The sequence below is a fragment of the Ischnura elegans genome, chromosome 1 (genome assembly GCF_921293095.1).
Source record: "Ischnura elegans chromosome 1, ioIscEleg1.1, whole genome shotgun sequence".
Taxonomy (NCBI): domain Eukaryota; kingdom Metazoa; phylum Arthropoda; class Insecta; order Odonata; family Coenagrionidae; genus Ischnura; species Ischnura elegans.
In genome coordinates, this window is record NC_060246.1 from 114,909,508 (window position 1) to 114,931,073 (window position 21,566).

Consider the following 21,566-nt stretch of genomic DNA (forward strand, 5'->3'; position numbering starts at 1 on the left):
TGGGAATTGGGAAGAAAAGAAAAAGCAAAACTATGAAAATTTGCTATTTAATGGCTTTAAAAATTTCTATTTCAGACTTTGGAACACATCAGCTTTGAAAAAAAATTCAAAGCTAATTCCAAGAACACATTTGATCAGTAAACATGATTTTGAAGATACTTTGGGCACATGAAGTTTTTGACACATTTCAGTGTATGCAGTACCATAATTAACTTCATCAATATAAGTATATTGTTTACAGCAAAATAAAATATTACAATAGCCTACACAAATATAATAAAAAAATGTTTACATAAAAATGTGTCTCTTCATAACATCAGAGCATGTCATTACATGCCACAAAACATCATATATAACTAACTAACAATAAGTTTGTACTTTTTTTCAGTTTTTTAAGTATTTACATATATACCCTAAGGAAATTGACAGTTTCAGACACTTCCTCTTATCACCCAATTTGCTTCTCATATGTTTGAGAAATTGCGAAATGACTACTTGTGCAACCATCAGCAAAATATTGACTCAAATTTTTCATTTCACTCAAATGCCAAACCTATCACAACCACCACACATCATTAATACACCAATTTATTTAACTAAACTGACAATTACGCTTACGGTTACAGTAACCTTTTCATTTTGTGGTTTTTTTTGGCATTTGTTTTACATGGCAATGCTAAAGGTACACCATTTACACTATAATTATTAATATTGCTGCTAATAATATGATCTTTACGTACAGAGAATATTAATATACAGAGGAAACACACCATAAATGCTCAAAAACCTAGGTTAACACAAAAAAGGATTCAGTAACCCCCAAGGAAATTCAGATCTTGGATAACTGAAGGTAGGAATAACCAGCTACAATGACTGTAGACATGCTGCAAACACGCAGCTTGCAACAGAGGTAGAAAAGGTTATTCAATAGAGATAGCAATGATTAGATTAAAACAGAAATCCTATACAAAGGCCACACACGGAAGTAAAAATATTTGTGGATAACAACAGTCAAGTACAGAAAATACAGTTGAGCGCTGATTATCCCTGATGTCTCCATGCTTCTGAGTTTCACCGTGTGAATTTTCTTTGCGAAAACAGTTTATCCCTCTTAAATTTACAGACTATAATTATCCTCAAAAACAGCATCCCCATTACTTAACCATCTTCCGCATAATTAATATTTTTATAATTGCCTGGTTTCCAAGGAAGGAGGAAAGGCATTGACTGGTAGTTCAAACGTGAATCAAAATCAGATAGCACACACTTTGGGCTCTATAAATATTGTTTTGTGAATTACAAGAATTTTAAGATGATAAAATTTAGTGAACTACTAGTTGACAAAAAGAATATTATATTCTAAATAATGGCCACCTCAAGTTGGATAGTTCATTCAGATAGCATACTTAATAGAAGATAAGACGAAGAAAACAAAATTTTACACACATTAAACCGCTTACCATATCAATCACATTGCAATGAGTTCAGTTGGAACATAAGGATAGTTCTCCTGACAAAAAGATGATCTCTTTTCATCTATTGTGCACAGTAGAAAAATTAGGGGCAACTTAAAAAAAAAAATCCAGACTGCATACCCAATGTGAATGTTTCTGAATTGATGGAAAAAATTCACTGTGCTCAAAAGAAATATGCAATTCAGCTAATGAGGCACTTCTTGGCAGTCAATTGAATTAATAATTAAGCCAATTGAACAAATAATGTCTTCCAAAAATAATTATTTCAATTATTACCTAACTGAAATAAACTGATACTAATAGAGGTCTGTCTGGAACAAGACTACTATAGAATTTGAAAAGTACTTGGATTCACAAAAGTAATTGAGACCCTACAGCAAGGCAAATAATCAGCGCTCTACTGTAAACAAATGTGCCGTTTAATTTGTCCCATGTCAAACCCTGGAGATGGCTTGTAGGATATATAAACATATAAATTTAAAAAAACACAGTAAACCTGCCTTGTACAATTCACAAGGAGTGTTAGACTGTAATCCACACTTCAACATCACTTTCATATTTACTTCACATGATAATGCCATTTTGGATTCAGTCCAAAAGTCACAGATTCAAGAAGCACAGGTTTCAAAAAGATACTCATCATACAAGAATTTTCATCATTCAATTACATGGATTAACTGAGAGAAATAAAGTAATGGTCTAGACAGTCAGTACTATTGGATAAGACTAATCAATAGTATTGGATAACGAAGAAAACGAAACTGGCCTTAATAACCAATATGCATAGACTTCAGTAGAAAAACGATTTCATAACTTGCCATAAAACCAGGGATACACTGATTTCAGCACCAAGCCTTAGAAAATAAATGTAGCTGTAAAATGATACGTGAGAGGCTTAGAGACAGCTAAGTTATTTAAATACTTTTTGACATTTTCATACTGAATAGAATGAAAAAAAATTGACTGAGATGGCAAAAAATTCTCCAATACTCAGGAATAAATTACATAATTTTCTTTGATATCTTTGCCATCACAGTGCTCTATTTCACGCTTTTTCTACCTCTTTATTTACAGTTGTATTATCTTTCAACTTAGGCTGAGTTTTAAAAAGTATAGCATTTGTCCAAATAAAGTCTGACTGAAAACCTATACTTCCCCAAAATTTTCATGACTGTTCTTGAATAAATGTGAAAAAATAGATAGAAGAATGGCTCAATGTCCAACAACCATATCTGAGCTGTTGTGCAAATGCAACCAGATGTATAGGACAACAACACAATGAGATGACTCTTGATTTCTCAGGAGAATATAAATGATGAATATATCATAGTACCACCATAAAATATTTTAAATTTAATAATGGAATATTATTTTTTGGGGAGACTGACAACTAAGGCAATTTGTACCATAAAGAAGGGAAGGCAGGAGAGAAACCTGGCATCAGAATTACTCTAAAAATATATAAGTAGATCATGGTTGGTGCTTTACTTGCCATCCAACAGATTGAGAGCTGTGCTTGAAATATCCCTCACAAAACACTCAACAGAGATCAGCCAGCCTCTGGAAAATCTCTACCCCCACGGGGATTAGAACCTCCACCTAAGGACTGGGAAGCCTATACTCTAGCCACCACACCATGGTATTTACGCTCACAGCATGGAGAAACTAGGTGGTGTTACTGTGAAGCAGAAAGAATACTTTCATAATTGGGCCAGACATTTTCCTCAAACTAGCCTCCTTCAGCTCATTGCGGGCTGTACTTGTGGACAACTGAAGGCTTGTATTTGGACAATATCAATGCTCATATTCTGTCTTCACTGAAATCAGTCCTATTTTAACATTAAAGGCAAAAAAAAAAAACTATTTCTCAACAGAATAAGTATCTCTCTCAAAAATTAGATATGGTGAAACCTTCATGAAATGAACTTTTCCTCAACAAACTTTTGAAGAAAATGTTGGCTCCATTTTCTCATGCATAGTCCTGTAAAATGCTTAGCCATTTTTATAGTTCCATCTAATTCCTTCTAAAGAGGTTTCACTGTACCTTCCTTTGACAGAAATGTAGAAAATAAAACAATGAATGCTTCATACATTGCTTTCTAAAGCTGCGCCATAAATACAGAAATAATAAATTATTGACGAATGATGTATTTTTCTTCTCTTAAGCCTTTACCTAAGTTTTAGCACCAGTAATCATTAACACCAGTAGTAATATAAAGAACACAAAATGGAAAAAAACCATAAAATGAACACACCACAGAAACTTTTTTACAATAAACAAATATACATTCACAGTATCAACAAAGTTCAGAAAAATTATGAATTGTGAGGATAAACTTGCAATAACTGGCACAAAAACCTTTATGGAAAAGACTAGATAAGTTTTTCAAATCACAATGACACACAAACCAGAGACTAAACAATTTTATCAAAACACAATGTGCACTTGAGTGTGCTAGTTACTTATGAAGAACATTTACTGATTCCCCATTGGCTAACTCCAGCTTAAAACAAAAGCAAAAAAATAATACCTTTCAGATTATAGGTAACTGATAAAAACAGGCACCCCAAATGGTTAAACAAACTGCTTGAGCTAGGACAAAAAACTCAAGAAATAATTGTTTAAAGTGACCCTAAGAACTAAGAGTCAAAATAAATAGCTCTTCATGCAGAGCTATTCATCAAGCATATCTACTATGAAAATTACATGTCTAATATTTTCTGATACTTAAAATAACAAAAACTGGGATATTTTAAGGCAAATGGTGATTTTCAAGTGGCCTAAAATCATTATATAGTTAAGACGCTGCTCTATTTAAAAGAAACATCATATGAATTATGAAAAATTTTAGAATCAACACATTGAAGTAGGTATGTACTAAAAAATTCAAAATACCGTAATATTTACTCAAAACAAACTGATTGAGAGCATAAAAACATGATCACTTCAGGGATAATGTAAAATGCTACAGAAAAAAGCACACTAATTTTCTTCAAAGGATAAGAAAAGACCTACTGATGGGCTGCCTACTGAAATTTGACGATAGCACAAAGTTAAGCCAATTTTATTTCATGTAACCAGAATCTATAAAAATTGACTGCAGACACATTAAAGAGATTAATTGATTCTTAAGAATCAGCCACATCAATTACAAGTGCTAACTTCATACAAAAGATCACTGAATATTGAGCGGTCAATGAATTATGATGAATGAACAAAAAATGTCTTATCTTCAAAGCGTGACATAAAACAATTCACATGGTCTAACTGTATAAGTAACTCATCACCATATAATTACTTATTTTTTTCGCAACTAAAAAGCCTCTATCAGTTCCAGGTGGGAAGTTCCTTGCTTATGATATCACAGCACCAACATAAAATTTTACAATCAAAACTAGCTTGTCAAGTATTCATTCATATCTCAAAACCAACAATATTGTCACTGAAAGTTGATACTTCATCAACAGCTGTTAAATCAAACTTGAAAAGCACCATCAATTTTGCCACTTAACGACTAGATTAAATTCACTACAAACGGTGTAACTAAAAATGGAATACAAGCCATTCTGAATTTACAAGAAAGGCTTGATAAAAATGCCCCAATTTTTATGGCCTCACAATATGTGTTTAGCAATATAGAGCTAAGACCTAAGCTAGAATAAAATTCATAGACAAGGAAAGACGATTCTAATAAAAAAAATTGGGCAGATGCTTGATAGCACATATGTTCAAGTAAATAATAAAATTAACTGTAAAATAGAAATTCCTCAATGAATAAAAATCTTAAGCGATAAATATTTACATAAATGTACCCCACTTGAATGCTGCATGACTATTGCACTGAAAAACATAGTAATGTGCTTCAGATTCTTTATAAATAAGGAACTTATGATAAAATATGGGCTATTCCTGATAATGATGTTAGCCTGAGATACCACAAGATATTCATATAAATTGAAAAGCACTCGGTCGTTTGAATGTTGCCCAAGGAAATTCAAGGGTTTAAGACAGATGGGCAATCATAGTACCCTCCTCAGAGATGCCCACGCACGTGTACCACTACAGACACAAAATGAACCCATGTGGCCACTGAACTACCTAAATTGAGACAATAAAAACAGGGTTCCTTATTTCCTACAGGAAATATTTTAAATTGAAAACTAAAAATTATTCGCAATAATGGATATGTTTTTGCCATATTTCATCGAAAGAAAATATTATGACTGCCTTGGTTCTACAATATCAATTCAAATCAAAAGGAATAACAATTCTCAAAATATGTGGTAGTATGGAATGATCATGTTTTCCACACATTTTAAGGATAAAAATTCATCATGTAACACTAAACACATTAAATGCCCCATAAAAATATTTTTCTGAATAAAATGTATTTTTCATATTTTTTAAAACCCTTATTGCTGTGAAAAATAGCATAAGAGCCCTAATTTGGATATCACATGCCTATCAGAAGTTTCTGTGCCACAAGACCGACCATCAAATACCAATTTAATTTTTTTTTTTGAGCTTAATAGTTCAGCATGTGATCCACACATAACATCCAAAATCTTGCATTTCATATATTGTAGAAGACACAAATATGCTTTCCTACTCCTACACTTTGCCAATCACACATTATAAAAAATTACAAGTTCACAAGAGAAGAGGGGTAAGTATGCCCTGGACCATGCAACACAAGAGCTTCCAGTCAACCAGATGACAAGTGCATTTAAGGGTTACACTGAGGGTCAGTAACTAAAAGGACATTGTACTGATTTCGCCAAAAATCTTCACAATCATGGATTTTACTTAAGAACCATCCCCTAAAAGTTAGACTGGCTTACAAATGAATTGGTAGACGCACGCTGGGAACATCGCCTCCTTGGGAAGCATTTCCCTCAAAGGAAGCAGCCGACTTCATTCATTCCTCACCTCCCTCTTCCTCAAGAAGAGGATTCATGGAGGCCCACGCTGCTTTGAGTGGCACTGCCATTGGCAATGGCCTCCACTCGTTTCCTCGCTCTGGGCTCCTCGGTTGCACTTCCTCCTCATATTCCTCTTCCTCCTCCCCTGGATCTGAACTTTCCTCAGAGCTTAAACTGCATGATCTGGCAAAGAATTCATGGATGAGAGGAAAGAATATTAAAAAAAGTACCAGAAAGTATAAAATAATCAAAGAAGCAATAATCATGCACCTTGATCAGGAATCAATCAAATATTCTCCAACTATGCCCTGAGTGCTCTAACCAATAAAGCTACCAATAAGGTTGGCCTCTACCCATAAAGTGATAAAAATCTTGAAAATGAGGTCAGATGCCAGAGCCTCGGACGATCAAATAATTAAATATTTTTTCCGCAAGTTAAAAGTTGCCATTAGTTCTTGACATGGATTTTTATTTCTATGTACTTACAAATTTATCTTGCACCTAATTATCAGTTGGTAATGTAAAAAAAAATATTTTCCCAAACCAAGGTTCAAACCAGAATGCACAGATTAAGCAAGGTGTACATTAACCGCTTAAAGTAACATGGCATATTCTCTACCCCTGAGGATTTATAGCGGGTTTCATGGAATACTTGATATATCGCTACCAGATATCCTAAACCATGTAGTAAGGTCAAATGTATGAGCACACAGCACCACAGCCCTAATACCTAAGCCAACTTTTTCTTTATTACTTTGAACCACATGAATCACGAAATGATACAAATTTCAGGTAACCTACATGGACTAATCAGCAGCAATCTTTTACATTGTCACCTACACGAGCACACATGGTGTACAAATTCCTCTTTTGCTCCCAAAGATATAGATAACACTTGTTTACTTTTGACACAAAGAGTAAAAATCATTCTGGAAAGGTGAGGAAGGCACTTCAGGTTTTTGGACAGAATGAGGCTTAAATAAATAATTTGTCTAGAACTGTGCTCAACACTTCCAGACAAATAAAACCATTACTTCATTAATACATTTAATCACTGCACTCACCTTATGCGAAGGGATAAACTAGATTCATGGATAGTCGGCATAGGTGGCCAAGAAACAAGCTTTTCCGTTGGGCGGAGGTTACGCAAAGTGCGTTGAGAAACACGCCAGGCAAGTGGCCCCCACCCTTCCACATAAGCACCACAGCTCTTCCTTTTCCCATTTCTTCTCCAACTGCGCGCACTACGCTCATCTTCATCTTCCTCATCCAAGTTCAGGTCATCCTCATAATTACCAGAGCAATTGGATCCATACCAACGAGAGGCATCACATTGAGACTCATAGTACCGAACAACTGCCAAAACAGCTGCATGGCAACGAGTAAAACCTGCATCAGTAATCTATAATGGAAAATAATCAGTATATACAAAGTATAATCAGTACACAAAATAGACAAATATTTATTAATTTCACACTGTTAAATCCATATTTCTACCAATTGTCTCTCCAAAAAATAGATAATACTTGTTTATTTTTGACATATAGAGTAAAAATCACTTGAGAAGGGTGAGAAAAACACTTGAAATCTCTGGTCAGAAATGACTTCAAACTGAAGGAACTGATTGTTGTAAGTTATACCTCTATAAAACATGAAAAAAAGATAGATTGAAGCTGCAAAAGCAGTCTTAAGTATTGCAGTTTCTCACTCAAACCACCGCGTAATAACAATTTTAACTGTGCGTTTATGAGCAATTTTGTCACACAGACTAACAATCTTTCTGAAACTAATGATGACATTTATGACCAACCGATTCCACTGCAACAATTCCTACTATGTAACCGACAATAAATCATTATTCACTTTTCAAATTACTAAAAAAACTCTCTGTATTCACCAGATTAAGTTTTCTGGGTCAATTTTTCTTCACAAACTGTCAGAGATATTTGCTCCTACATTTACAGCTTTCTGCAGTCAAAAGATAAATTCTGGCCACAGCTAAGTCTCATTTAGATACTACCACTTGATAATCTGAATCTCAATTCCCTGAATAGGAGAGACTAAGGTGAGGGCATGGCAATAAACTCAGATTTGTTTTAAGAAATTTGTACGGATGAATTCCCAAGATAATAGGTTCACAGAAATCAGTGACACTGTAACTGTGGCTTTAGTCAGCTTTATTTTACAGATAGCACATTGATTCAATTTAATTCACTGTAATCAACTGAAAATACTTCATAGATGCCACAATGCAAATTAAATTAAATTATAAAATTATCACAGTGAACTAAGGCTACACTACACCAAATACATGCATGAGTTTGACCTGTATTGACATTTAATTAAGCTTAGGTAGCCCCGCCCCGTAATTAATTTTTTGAGGATAACACCCAAATTAAAATAAGATGATAACTGAACATTGAGTACTCACTTTACACAATTTCTTGATTTCCGTAACAAAAGGCATCAAACCAGATGAATGGGCTTGTCTCCCAGGCTTATACGGAGTTGGGTGTGAACTCATGCAAGTGACAGACCCCAAAATTTGGTCCAGCATAACACACATCAGAGATAAGGCTATCTCTGATGGGTTGAAACAGCTTAGGGATCCATCACATGCAATTGCTTCCAAATGATGCCGTAGACGAACAGGTGAGGTCTACAGAAAATGGATTACATAGGAAATCAACATTACTATGCAAGTTGCATTCTAAAGATAAGTAAACAAAATCAATGATTCCTTCTCATTTATTTATTTGGCAAAAGTACATTTTTACAGTAAAATTTTGAAAGTACAAAGTCATAGGACCAAAAAACCATCTCTTCATAATATCAAATTGCGTAATTTCAAGAATTTTTAATTAATGACATCCCCACAGAAGTCCCAATGAAAAAATTTAAATTATTAAAGATTTGGAGTTATAAAAAGTTTGCATTGCAAAGATTGCAAATAATCCACGCATGAGACTCACCTGGACAAAGCAGTCATTTAATTCTCGGCTTGGCCATTCACAGCTGTCGCTGGTTTGATTTTTCATCGACGAGACGAGGAAAGAGTGGATGAGGTTCAGGAAGCTCATAGGAGTGACTGGATAAGGCAGACGTGAGTGAAGAGGAAAAGATGTAGGCAAAATGGAGCCATGCTGCAATTCTCCATGAGATAAATTTTGCACAGATGATTGCACATTGTGATCCCTTGGATGCACTCTTTCTGATGCCAATGAAGTTTTATTGTTTGACACCATGTTCTCAGAAGAGGAAAACACTTTGTGAGGCCATTCCTGATTGACTCCATAGCCACCATTTGAAGGCTTATTCCTAGCTACTTCACTGAAAATATGAGATTTGAACAACTGTCAATATTAAGAAAAAAGAATATGCAAATAAAGGATTAACAATATAAAAGACCTCAGAAAAAGGTGCATGAAGTTGGATACTGAGCCTGAAAAACTTATTTACATAACAACTGTAAGGGTTGCCCTTCTAAGTTTTTGCAAGAAGTACAGCAACACCTCCAAGCAACGAATCTGATGGGATTGGAAAAATTATGACTTTGGATCAGGGGTTTATTTGTTACATGGAGGCGACGCGCGGGTTACATCTTCAAAGGGGCATCCAAATGTTGTGTGTGATTCATGATGAAAATTGAGTACTTTCTCAATCCTACTTTATTCACCATAAAAACCTTTCTAAAAGTGATGATAAACAATTGCTATTATTCAACATCCAATTCCCTGGATATCACCACAAGATTTTCAATATGTGTATTTCTAATTTAAATTATTGTTTTTCTCATCCATTCTGCTCTACTCCTCATCGTTTACTTTTGTTGCACACTGAAAGTAAATGAATGCCAAATATATTGTCTTTGGATCAAATATTTTTAAAACGCCCCATAATTTTATGAGTACCTTGTCGAGATTATTACTGGAGAGCATTAATTTAAGTAGATATCGATTGATAGTTTTATGTAGCAATTTGGCTTGAGGAGCACATATTGCCCTTTAAACTTATGAACTAAAATGAATTGTTGGTATCCGATTGAAAAACCAGTACAAATATATGCATTCATGCCCTTAATACACAAATTAACTGACAAATGACAACAGAAATTAGGTGGGGCAAGTTAGTTAACACGAGTAAAACTGAGGCAGTCAGCAATGCACCAATGTTATAATGGCAATTTCAGATGATAATAAGTTGATGATGTCTTCCTTCTACTCTGTTGGCACACTCGCTCTTTGGTACCAAAGCTCTATATCATCCTCGAGTATGCCAGGTAATACAGTAAACTCTTGATTAAAGGAAGCAGGATATTACGAAATTTTCGATATTACGTAGTGAAATTGTGGTCCCGGAAAAAATCCTATTGCAAATACATGGCACTAATTAAAAATACGAAGTTTCAAAAATACAAAATATTTTGAAATTAGGAACAACAGGCTCGGCTCCAGCAGCAAATGGGATTCATTTATATGAACAATGGCAAAAACTTAGTCAACAAAACTAGTTATTCTGGCGAAAGCAGCAAATAAATTGGTTCTTCTGACTTCTGCATCAAAGTGTGAAATTGTAAATAATAGTGCAACTTTCGAGGGAAAGGGTTCGCCTAAAAACTTATGGTGGGAATCAAGGGGAAGTGGGAGTTCAGTAAAAATATCGTGGATGACACAATTACCATATTTACGTGCCTACTTGTAAACATCGCATTGACAATACTTAGTAGTTTAACATGTGAGGAGGGTCGTGCGGGGTATTTCTTACTCTTCTACTTAAACCCTACTTAATTGAATCATAACAAGAAAATGTTGCAAATGCATAAAATTGCTCAAATTTCAATGTTCTTGCAGGTTAATAGGTGACCTAATGACAACACTTTTCAAATCCAAAGTTGGAAATACAAGGAAGGAAGAGAATTAAGCCACTCAATGATAAGAGGACATACTTTTCATCCTAAAGCTTGATTTTATAAACATCATTACATTTCGTAGAAATTTTCAGGGAAAATACTCTGGTTGTCGATGATGAGAGATAGAGAGAGGTAGTAAGGATATCACCAATAATATCATAGTTTATACACGAACCCATATTGAGGGCAAAATGGCTCATCTATTACCAATTTGAACGGGGGATTAGATGATTCCGTGCATTAAGTTTTCACGTAAGCACCTTGCTTTCTATTCACAAGGGAGGCTATGTCTGGTTGTCTATTGTCCTGACGGTGCTGAGTCGTACGGTATGGGCTTGAATTAAATTCGTGAGAGAGTGTAAAAGGCCTTCAGTCAGTGCCTAGCGGGTGTCTCAGTAACAAATAGTTGAGAAGAAGCAGCAGCTGGGACTATAATCATGACAGCAGTGACAATGAAGATGAAAGTGAGGAAATAATTCCACCTCATAAAAATGAAGTTTATGCAGCTCTACAAACATTAAGAAATTTTGATCTGGATTCCCAATTAGGTTTCTATTTATGCAAGTTGGATGCCATGGTGGAAGCGGCAATGGAGAAGAGCAAAAAAGGATTTTTTTGCTAATTTCTTTTCATCTATATCTTAGTTTTCCAGAATAAACAAGTTAAATATATTAAATATTGGGCTCTATTTATCACCATATTATTTTTCAGGCAACTCGTAAAGAAGAGGCACTTCCAACACTATACTCTGTTCATTTTATTTCTGCAGGTGAGCTGGTGTGGCCAAAGAAAGTGGAGATGAGGGGAGGGAAAGTTTCTCGACATTTAACTTTCCCTTCGCCAATCAGCAAGCAGTAGGCGTGGCCTCAGTGAGTCGCTCTCAGACCTCCACCGAATGAGCACCGTGAATCTGCTTGTTGACCTCCACCAACGGTGCCTCATTCAGCGTGGCAGCTGACAATGTCATGGGCTTCTGTGAAAGGATTATCCTCAATACCTTCCACGTGAGTACGTATATTGTCTCGGCTTTGGGGCCAAAATATCTGTGGCCACCTATGAATCACATGTTTTCAGCGACGAAGTAGAGTGGCTATGTACATTTGGCAACGGTATGTTCGCTCCTCCTCTCTCTCTCGGTACTACCCCTCCCCTATCAGCAAAACCATCTGAGTGTCCAGGGTCTTACGAAAGCTCACCCGCAGACATAAAGTGAATAGACTATAGCCATGAATTTTCCTCTAGCACTCCTCCCCATTCCAGGAGTTCTTTCCAAAACCTTTGTTTAGTCTCTCCCATCGCCTTTTCCTGCCTGACACCCAACTTGCACTCCCCGACCCCCCTCCCCTAGCATTTTCCCCTCCCTATGGTGACATAGCTTGAGAGCGTCATAAAAAAACACGCCCCCCAAACGTAGTCACTGAAAGGCTGAAAGCCCTTTACCTTCCCCTCTTCCTCCCACCCTCTGCACATCTCTTTATCCTGCCCCCAATTCAGGCCATACCCATCCCACTCTTACTTACCCCACCCCCTTTCAATGCTTTGCAGGGGTTGAGAAGGACAGGGTTCATCTCTCCCGTCAACAGGGACAAGTTTCCAACTAGAGAGAGGCAGGAGAATTATTTTCCGTTATCAGGGAAATGAATTGGAAAAGGTTGTTATCCATTTATTGGCTACGACACGCATTTTGTCATTCCTTAACATATTTTTAGCCCTTTCTGGCTCCTGTGAGACTTCGCGGACTAGCATCCCTTCCCCCTCCATTCCAAGATATGGCTTGGCTACCAGCCTCGCTAATCCTGTAATTGACCATAATCATGTTGCCAAAACATGTAGCCAAGTTAGAAAGCGCGAGTCGCATATTGGGGAAAACTAAACAGAACACCAACTTTATTTAATGAATTATTTAATCTCCATGAGATTAAAAAATTAGCAATCTGCTAATATATTCAAAAAAGATTAAGCCAAGACAGGACGTCAATCTGAAATTATGATCTTATTATTTGGTTTGAGTAAACTACTATAAACATGATGAACAAACTTAAATAAAGCCAGAAATATGCCATGTTTCTGCTCATTATCATCTAAATATCGTGTAGATTTATAATTTTGCAATTTTGGTTTACTTTCGTGAACTCTTGAAAATTATACCTAAACACATTGGCCTTCTTTAGTTTTCGGGTTTCATTCTTCACTGCATTTTAAATAATGCCATGAAATGCTGGCATAGAAAGCAATTTTTTTAGTTGTAACACTAGAAATAGGCGTGCCATAAATGGAAATAAATATTAATGTGGTAAGGGGAAAGAAAAAAACTAACCAATGATCGAAAGAAATTAGTCTTGGGTTTCTGTCCGGGTAAGGCACGCCATCTACCTCTCTGCTGACACTTCTATCTGAGACTTTTCCATTGTCATTGTCCTACCAGGTATGAGGTGCCATGTTTATAAAATTGTCCCTCTTCTTCTCTCCAGACTTTTAAATTGAAAGTATTTGCTTTGCCCTTTACATGCTACTATGTATTTATCATTATGGCACAAATTATTTTTAGTGATAAAACTCAGAAATTCTTTTCCCTAAATCAATGGTACTTAGCATAATTTTCAATAGGAGGGAGAAAGAAACACAAAAATTAAAGGAGGTTAAGGTACACGTTTTGAGGTATCATTTTTGGGAATTCGCGCAAGTGAACCAACACTTATTATGTTGAGAAATGATAAAACCTTGGTAGTAGGAAAAAAAATGAATGTGCATAACAACAATTCCCTATTTATTTCCCCGATATCGAAAGATGCTTCTCCAGCCTTTCTCCGGTAGACACCTTCCTCCTCTTGGCATAAAAGTAGAGACAAATACTATATAAACATGGCACCTTACACGGCATAAATGGCTCCGTAGAAAATAGCATCCTATATTATGATTGTAACTGAAACGTGATGTCCAATGTACCCTGCTGCATTCTCGTCATCCTTGTCGCACTAACAAAGTTGGCACAGACATCCAATGACGACATTGGGCTACCTTCATTGCCCTCTAGCATAAAGAAGAGTCATAACCCCTCAACGAACCTCCTTGCATCTTGAGATGTCACTCGGCTCTACGCTCAGGTGCGATTTCATCTCCATCACTATCCTCACCTTCCGCTTCACCTTGTTGCATGCATAATATGATTTCAATGATATCCTCTTCACAGTTTTATTGGTGCCATAGCGGTCCAAATTTCAGTTGATATGATCGAACTCTTCATGGCTTGTTACTTGGTGCAGTTCCGAGTTGAATTCACTTTCAGGTTCTGCTGGAATGTTGACAACTGCGTTGGAATGTTTGAAACCGCAATGATAAAAACAATTTTGAATTGTTTGACAGGTGACATCTCGCCAACTTTCAGCTAGAAACATAATCGCCTGCAGAATGTTCACCTCTGAACTTACTCCTTTGGCGGTGGATGACGATGTCAGATGGTTGTCTTCTATAGTTTCTAGAATATAATCTACTAATTTCCCACGGTAAAGAAATTTCAAATTTTTAACGATCCACATATCCATTGGTGGCACCAACGATGTTGTGTCTGGGGACAGAAATTCCAACTGAATATTTTTTAGCTCACTTGAGCAATGGGATGTGCCGTACAATTATCAAGTAAAAATAAAGAAGAATCTTTCTTGATTTTCATGCTAATTCCTTATCCCAAGTGGTCAACCATTGAGTAAAGAGGCTTACAGTCATCCATGCTTCGCTATTGGCATGGTAATGCACTGGTAAACTGTTTATTCTTAGTCCTTTAAAGCATCGAGGCTTAGCATTTTTCCCAACAACTAGAAGAATTTTTTTGTTAGCTCCCAAAATATTCGAACAACACAAAACAGTGATGCGATCCATCGCCTTTTTGTAGCCTGTTAGTCCTACATAACTGTAATAAAGAGAGCCATTTGGTGTTGCTCTGTAATACAGTCCCATTTCATTGGCGTTGTAAATGTCATCAGCAGAAAACTTCTGGAGTAACTTGGGCAGTTTGTTCAATTTCTGGAGGCCAAGTTTGAGGAGGCCTCACTTGCCCATCCTACTCCTTGATGACTCCCCATACCTCTAACCGAAAGCTCATGTGTTTCCAGAATTTGGCCAAGTGGTCTGCCACTCTTTAAATACCCCAACTGGTTAGGCACAGAGACAGAAGAAGAACAAAGATTCCTGCAATAACTAATCTGGTTTTCTATTTATTTCAATCCCTCCTTCATCTACCTCCTCACAAATTAAAGGAGAAATAAATTATTTTTCACTCACCCCTGAGAAGAGCATAGAGAGAGTTTCTCGGCCACAATTGCCTCCATGCGCGATAGGTCACCAAGACTGCATCGGCATTGTGAGATAACCAGGAGATCCCGTGGATCTGGTATGTTAATAGGAGCACCAATTTGGTGGCTAGACAGTAAAATATCATTAGACTTCTCCAAGGCATGAGCCACCTGCTTTGATGATAAGTGGAAACAGCTCAAGGCTATAACGGACAGATGTTTTGGTCGAACCTGTAAAGAAGAGGGAAAACATAAGTAGATTGACTAGATAGATTATTTTGCTGCTTACAGTTTGATGATGAACTGAAAAACTATAATCATCCAGCTAGAGTACTTTAAGTTTTCCTACAACTAGCTACATAGAACTTAAAAACATAACTATGATTACTGAGGAAATTTCCATTAGAAAAAGAAATGAGTTAATTGGCTACACATGAGCACTTCTGAATATGCTAATAGCTTCTCTTCAGATCAAAACAAGGCAAAGGTTCACCAGGATTAATTAAAAGCTGAAACAGTTTAAGCAGTAAAAACCTTGGTAAAACATAAACTTTGCAATTGCAGCAAACGTTTTAACTGATGAACTTACCTTCATCCGCGATAAAAAATGGTCTAGATGAGCTGTGGCTAGAAAGAGCACTTCTGAGGGAAGATCGTACCAAACCTTCAAACAACGAAGGACTTGAGCACAGCCATTTCTCATACCAAGAGTGATCTCCTCAGGATCCTATTAAATATGGCAGACAACCAATAAATAATTGAAAATACTATAAAAATAAGTTGAACTCTAAATTAAAAATGATAAACAATTCATAGCAGCAAAATACATATATACTCAATAAATATATTTAAATTAAAATATGTAAAAGAAATAATCATAATACAGCAATGAAGCATGAATATTTGTAAATATTCCCAGTCCACAAAAGATGAAAAGATCTACCAGCACAGTCACCTCAGAACCCTTCCTTCACCAAATTATTGTAGGAATTCCCAATTGAGAGATTTACCACAGGTAATATAATATGCAGCAAAAGCCACACAGCCTCATCTGTATGAACCATTTTTGAACTCCATAGCGAGTAGTCAATGGCACAATGTTAACAAAATTCACTGCTCACATGTAAATCCCTAACCTATGCAGTTACATTTCTGTTACCTATGTATAACTCTTTGTTTTAACCACGTGGTCCTATAGTTTCAACAACTATGCAATCTTTGCACCTCATTTAAAAAATTCATAGTAATATTTTGGCAGATAAGTTGAGGATGTCACAAACTCATACCAAGAGGTTCCCTGCTACTTAGCAACTCCTTGGCCTCGTTGATAAACCGCATGTGTTTTGTTGTTGCTTACATTCTTATGAGCAATTTCCTTGGCCAATGAAAATGAGGTTCTTCATGAACAAGTAAATGAGCCAGATCTCTAATGACATAACCAACTTATGAAACATGGAAGGCAACTTACACATAAACTAACATTAAACTTAAGAGCCAGTGGTTGAATTAATTTTTATCATATAATTTTATTTTATAGAATTTAAACATTTCTTTTCATCAAAAGCTATCTTTCCCTTCTATTCTTTTGATGAATTGCAATTTTAAGACTGAGTGAATTGCCAATTTTCTTCATCATACCCCATGATTCAATTGTTCTGTCTTCTTCAAACAGTTTTTACAATAATTAACTTTTTTTGCCACTCTTCTGAGAAATTCCTCACAGCGAACTCAGTAGATTCTTTGGATATTTATCTTTTTTCAGTCGCACTTAGGTACTTTTGAATGCACTTACCCTTGATTTCTATTTTGCAGTAATAATCAGTATTTCAATGCAATTGATAAGTACATAAGCTCAATATGAAAGTTCTGTTAAGTTGTTTCCTCAATAATTAGCTTAAATTCCCAGCCATAAAACATTCATTTGGAAGAGTGCCCTCTTTGCCTGGATGATTATATTATTTACTCTATCCCAGATAGCAGAAGTCTTTTGTTTCTACAAATAGTGAAGTGTTAGTCTTGGATTCTTATCTTCTCCACTGCATACTACATAACATCTTAGTTTTCTACCTATTAATTTTCAGCTGATTAACTGACCATTGTCCTTTCTATAATTAAGTACTAGAACCTTCTTTAACTCGGGCTTTGTCTCTGCCATGACAACAGTAAATCACAAATGTATTTTCACACTAGTCTCCTCCGGGAGCCTTTCTCCACGACATGTGCTGACTCAAGTTTCGATACTTCACCATCATTCTGAGGTTAAAGATGAGTGCCGATACTTAAAGTCATCCCCAACACATGCATAGGAGCAAATTAAATATGACATTATTGCAAAAAAGTTTGACGTACTGCTTAACGATTTCCAAACATACAATAGCTAGAAGTCAAAATTAAATAATATCTATGACTAGTTTCTTTCTAATTCAGTTTTTAATAAGTCAAACAAATTTTATTGAGTCCAAGAAAGACAGACAGAATGCAAGTACAAAAATGAGACTGGTAGAATTTGGGTGAGGACCACAAACCAGCCAAGGTGGAAAACCATTCTTGTATGACTCAGACAGATCTTACAGTCGGAGTGGCACCTTGGGTATATTGAAACTGCTTAAGCAAAGAGCTCTGTTCTTTCAGTTACAGCAACGGCCTTACCCATGACTGTATCTGCTGAGTGGCTTTTTAGGGAAAAATACACTTGACTTTTAAGGGTCTTCTGGATTCCATGGTCATTAGTCAATCTCTCATTCCAATAATTAACTTATTCAGCAGGGCCATAGACAAAAAAATTGATGGGTGGAGTGGTTTTCTTGGAGAAGGATGCATTTTGCGGCATTTTGAGGCCTTGCTGAATGTGGAGGGAATAGAGTACAGACTCAATCAAACGTTTCAGGGGCGTTTGAATCCCTTACTACCCCCCCACACTGCGACCTTATTTTTCGGTGGAAGAATGATGAAGGTTTTATTGCTTTGAAATGCATGTAAAGTCTCCCTTTATTCCCCCATTGTGGCATTGAGGAGGTACTCTTTCAAGGATGATTTACATTTAATTCTGCATATCCTCTGCTTCTCCCTCTACATTTGCTGAAAGGCATGATCTATTTCATCACCATATATAATATGCATACTGAAGTCACCTTGAGGTTGGAACGAAGATGAAACATCCTGCTAAAATTGAGAGAGTAGGTTCATTGATTTAAATATTAGGAAGGTTTATCAGGGAACCCCTCAGTTTTACAAATATTTACTTCCTTAAAGATTACGCAGCTATGCAGTTCATGTATCTTCGCTGTATTCCAATATGATGAAATATTCAGCCAAACAATTTCTTACCCAAAAATAAATAAATACCAAGAAGTATATTTCTAAGTTCTAAAACTTCAGTAAACCATCGATAAAAACTAGGTATTTAGCCAACAAAATTGATGCATATAATCTATAAATACCTTCGATACCGATGGCATTCGAAGGCAGGTAGGGAATGAGCTTTCCAGCTCCAGCGCTTCCTGGATCTGCCATGACAGATTTGTTGAATCTCCTCCTGTTTCCTGACATTGGAGCCACCGCGATGTCGGAGGGACATCCATCGCGAGTAGCTAGGAATAGTTTTCTTTTCGATAGCCGTGGTGAAAGACTGAAAATAAAGAAATAAAATTAGACATAAACGTTGCATTCTCCAAGGATTATATTTTAATAATGCCAAATTATAAATCTAGAGACTGGATAGCAAGCTACGGCCAAATCTAAGGGGAGTAAAACATTTATCCAATGATTCTTTATAGTCAACAAAATTTCTAAAAGGCATACACACCGCAGGACTCAAACCCCAGTAATGACTGAGGATGCTGTTGGTCTAAGTAAAAGAATATGAAACCAAGTTACGGGTAAGAACATATACGAACCAGAAACCAAAGGCCATATAGGGATGATGTAACTATGGGAGGATATACTAAATCTCAAACTATTTACAATGAAGTAAAATTGGAAGAGAAAAAAGTCAAACGATATGGTTTGATTCACAACAGAAGAAATACATGTAAAACTAGTGACCAACATCATGCAAAAAATTGTTTTCCCGAGTTCAGAGATTATTTCAGTTAAAAAAGGGATGGGCTAACCGTCGCTGGACGGATAACGGATTACTATAAAAAAGAAAACATTAATGTATAAGAAACCTATTTTTTTAATACCTGTTAATTCCAACTGAATATAATAAGATTGCGATTTCGTCCTTTTTTCCTGAGGATATAATATATTAAAACCAAAAAACCCGAATTTTGACATTTGAAATGGCGTCCTATGTTTCCATCTCAGCTGATTTGCATCTGGGGCATCCTATCTTTACGTCCTTGGGCGCGTGATGGCGCAGTGATCACAATATCAAAATAAACACTTGTTTATGTTGATTATGCGCAGGGGAATTTAACGAACAATACGACAAGTCGGATTCCGCGGAGAAGCAGCCCGTAATTTACGTATGTGAATCCATTCGTAAACACGAAATTTGTTGGTTTTCCATTCGTTGATTTATTTCTCGAAGTAAAGCGCGCAGTGATATCGGGCGTATTGTTTAGAAACCATAAAATTATCTTTATTTCCAGTATAAGGGAAAAAGGATGTTTTTTGAACTTACCTAACCATTGGAAGAGTCTCCCGGGAAAAGTTGAATCTCTACTGACACTAGCTGTTCTAATATTATCCAGTTGCTATTTGCTTGATTTCAAGGGTCAGACCTGCCCAAGCTCTTTAGACCGACATGCCCATTTTTTATCACCACTTGGTGAAGGTCAAGTCAAGTCAATCGGTTCAACACTTTTCATCCATCCGACAGATAATGAATCGAACGAATGGCTATTAGCTTAAAGTCTAAGTCGACCCGATTACTGTTGAGGTATAATTTTCTCCGATCTTTCCTATCGACAAAATCTTGTAACCTCTACCACCAACTTCATTCGCTGTGATGAGAGTTTTTCTTTCAGTTTCCTCAAGTGTTTTTAGGACGAGGACCATCCCTCAGGGTCATCATCTTTCGTGGATAACCTTCAAGCAACGTCCGAGCAAATTGTCAATTTAAATCCCGAAACTGGCTTGTTGCGGACGGTGGATGGGACGAAATAAATGAAGCTCGACTTCGGTTGTTGTTATGCAGATTACGAGCAGTATACCCTTATTTAATTGTATGGAATTATATCTCAGATATGGGCTGTATTCCATCGAAGATAAATAAACGACTTGGGAAACTTTACTTGGGACAGGTATTTCTGCTGGACCTGTATTCATTATCGTAGAAAAATAACATGGAAATGACGCTAGGGGCCAAAAACTAAAGGATAGCCTGAATTAAATGCTGTGCCCGTAAATACGTTAATTCATTTAATTCTTAGTGGTGTGAATTGTAACCGTTGGAGACCACCGGTTAGTGCTGTTTTTGGGGAAATAAATTAATTCCCAGTCTCCTACGTAGGTTCACACTCTCCACTCTTGGTAAATCTGGTCAATTTTGGAGACACCTACGACGGGTAATTATACTGTTGGTGGATCCTTACTGTAGGCACCACCCACTTCTGAGGATTGGTATTACAAAAATGAGGTGATGCATACCATTCAGAGACTTCTTGACATGGCCAAACACCATTCCCTAAACTTAAATCCTAAATTGTGGTACAGTAGTCCATGGTTGAGGCATTGAGTGAATGACCTTAATGGTAGATGTAGTAGACCTTGTAGAATGATGTGATGCTCACCTCTGACATTTTTCCTCATCATCATGACTTTAATGATATAATCCTTGGGCATCTTAAGGTGGGTATGTATCAGTGTTCAACTTATTGAATCTGAACACCTTCCTCAAAATCTCTAATTAATTTATTCGCCAAAAGCAATGAATGAGGATAGGCACTGGTGTGTATAACGACCTGACAGAGCTGGTCACTGCTCCACCTCTGATAGTCATCTATCAAAAGCCTTAAAAATTAA

At 36.4% G+C, this 21,566-nt stretch overlaps 1 protein-coding gene across 3 annotated transcripts; it reads right to left on the reverse strand.

Annotated features, from left to right (window-relative positions):
* Window positions 1-34: 34 nt before the first annotated feature.
* On the reverse strand, window positions 35-20,303 carry LOC124168434. 3 transcript variants are annotated; one of them, XM_046546674.1, is made up of 8 exons: window positions 20,224-20,303; window positions 19,037-19,224; window positions 16,186-16,323; window positions 15,586-15,827; window positions 9,371-9,728; window positions 8,830-9,057; window positions 7,463-7,800; window positions 35-6,581 (listed from the first exon to the last, which is right to left on the reverse strand). In XM_046546674.1, exons 2-8 carry the CDS (start codon window positions 19,175-19,177, stop codon window positions 6,395-6,397), a joined length of 1,632 nt encoding a protein of 543 aa, XP_046402630.1. In that variant the 5' UTR covers window positions 19,178-19,224; window positions 20,224-20,303; the 3' UTR covers window positions 35-6,394. The 3 variants fall into 3 exon arrangements, with proteins under 3 accessions (XP_046402630.1, XP_046402620.1, XP_046402638.1); XM_046546664.1 differs by lacking the exon at window positions 20,224-20,303 and adding an exon at window positions 19,781-20,168; XM_046546682.1 differs by lacking the exons at window positions 16,186-16,323; window positions 20,224-20,303 and adding an exon at window positions 19,781-20,170.
* Between the last annotated feature and the right edge of the window lie 1,263 nt (window positions 20,304-21,566).

Bases quoted from the DNA above. Each gene is read 5' to 3' on its own strand.
- LOC124168434 (XM_046546674.1), bottom strand. From the start codon at position 19,177: ATGGATGTCCCTCCGACATCGCGGTGGCTCCAATGTCAGGAAACAGGA. The intron at 9,058-9,370 runs GTGAGTCTCATG...CATTTTCTGTAG, and splicing joins TAAATGACTGCTTTGTCCAG to ACCTCACCTGTTCGTCTACG. The intron at 6,582-7,462 runs GTGAGTGCAGTG...ATTCTTTGCCAG, and splicing joins AGTTTATCCCTTCGCATAAG to ATCATGCAGTTTAAGCTCTG.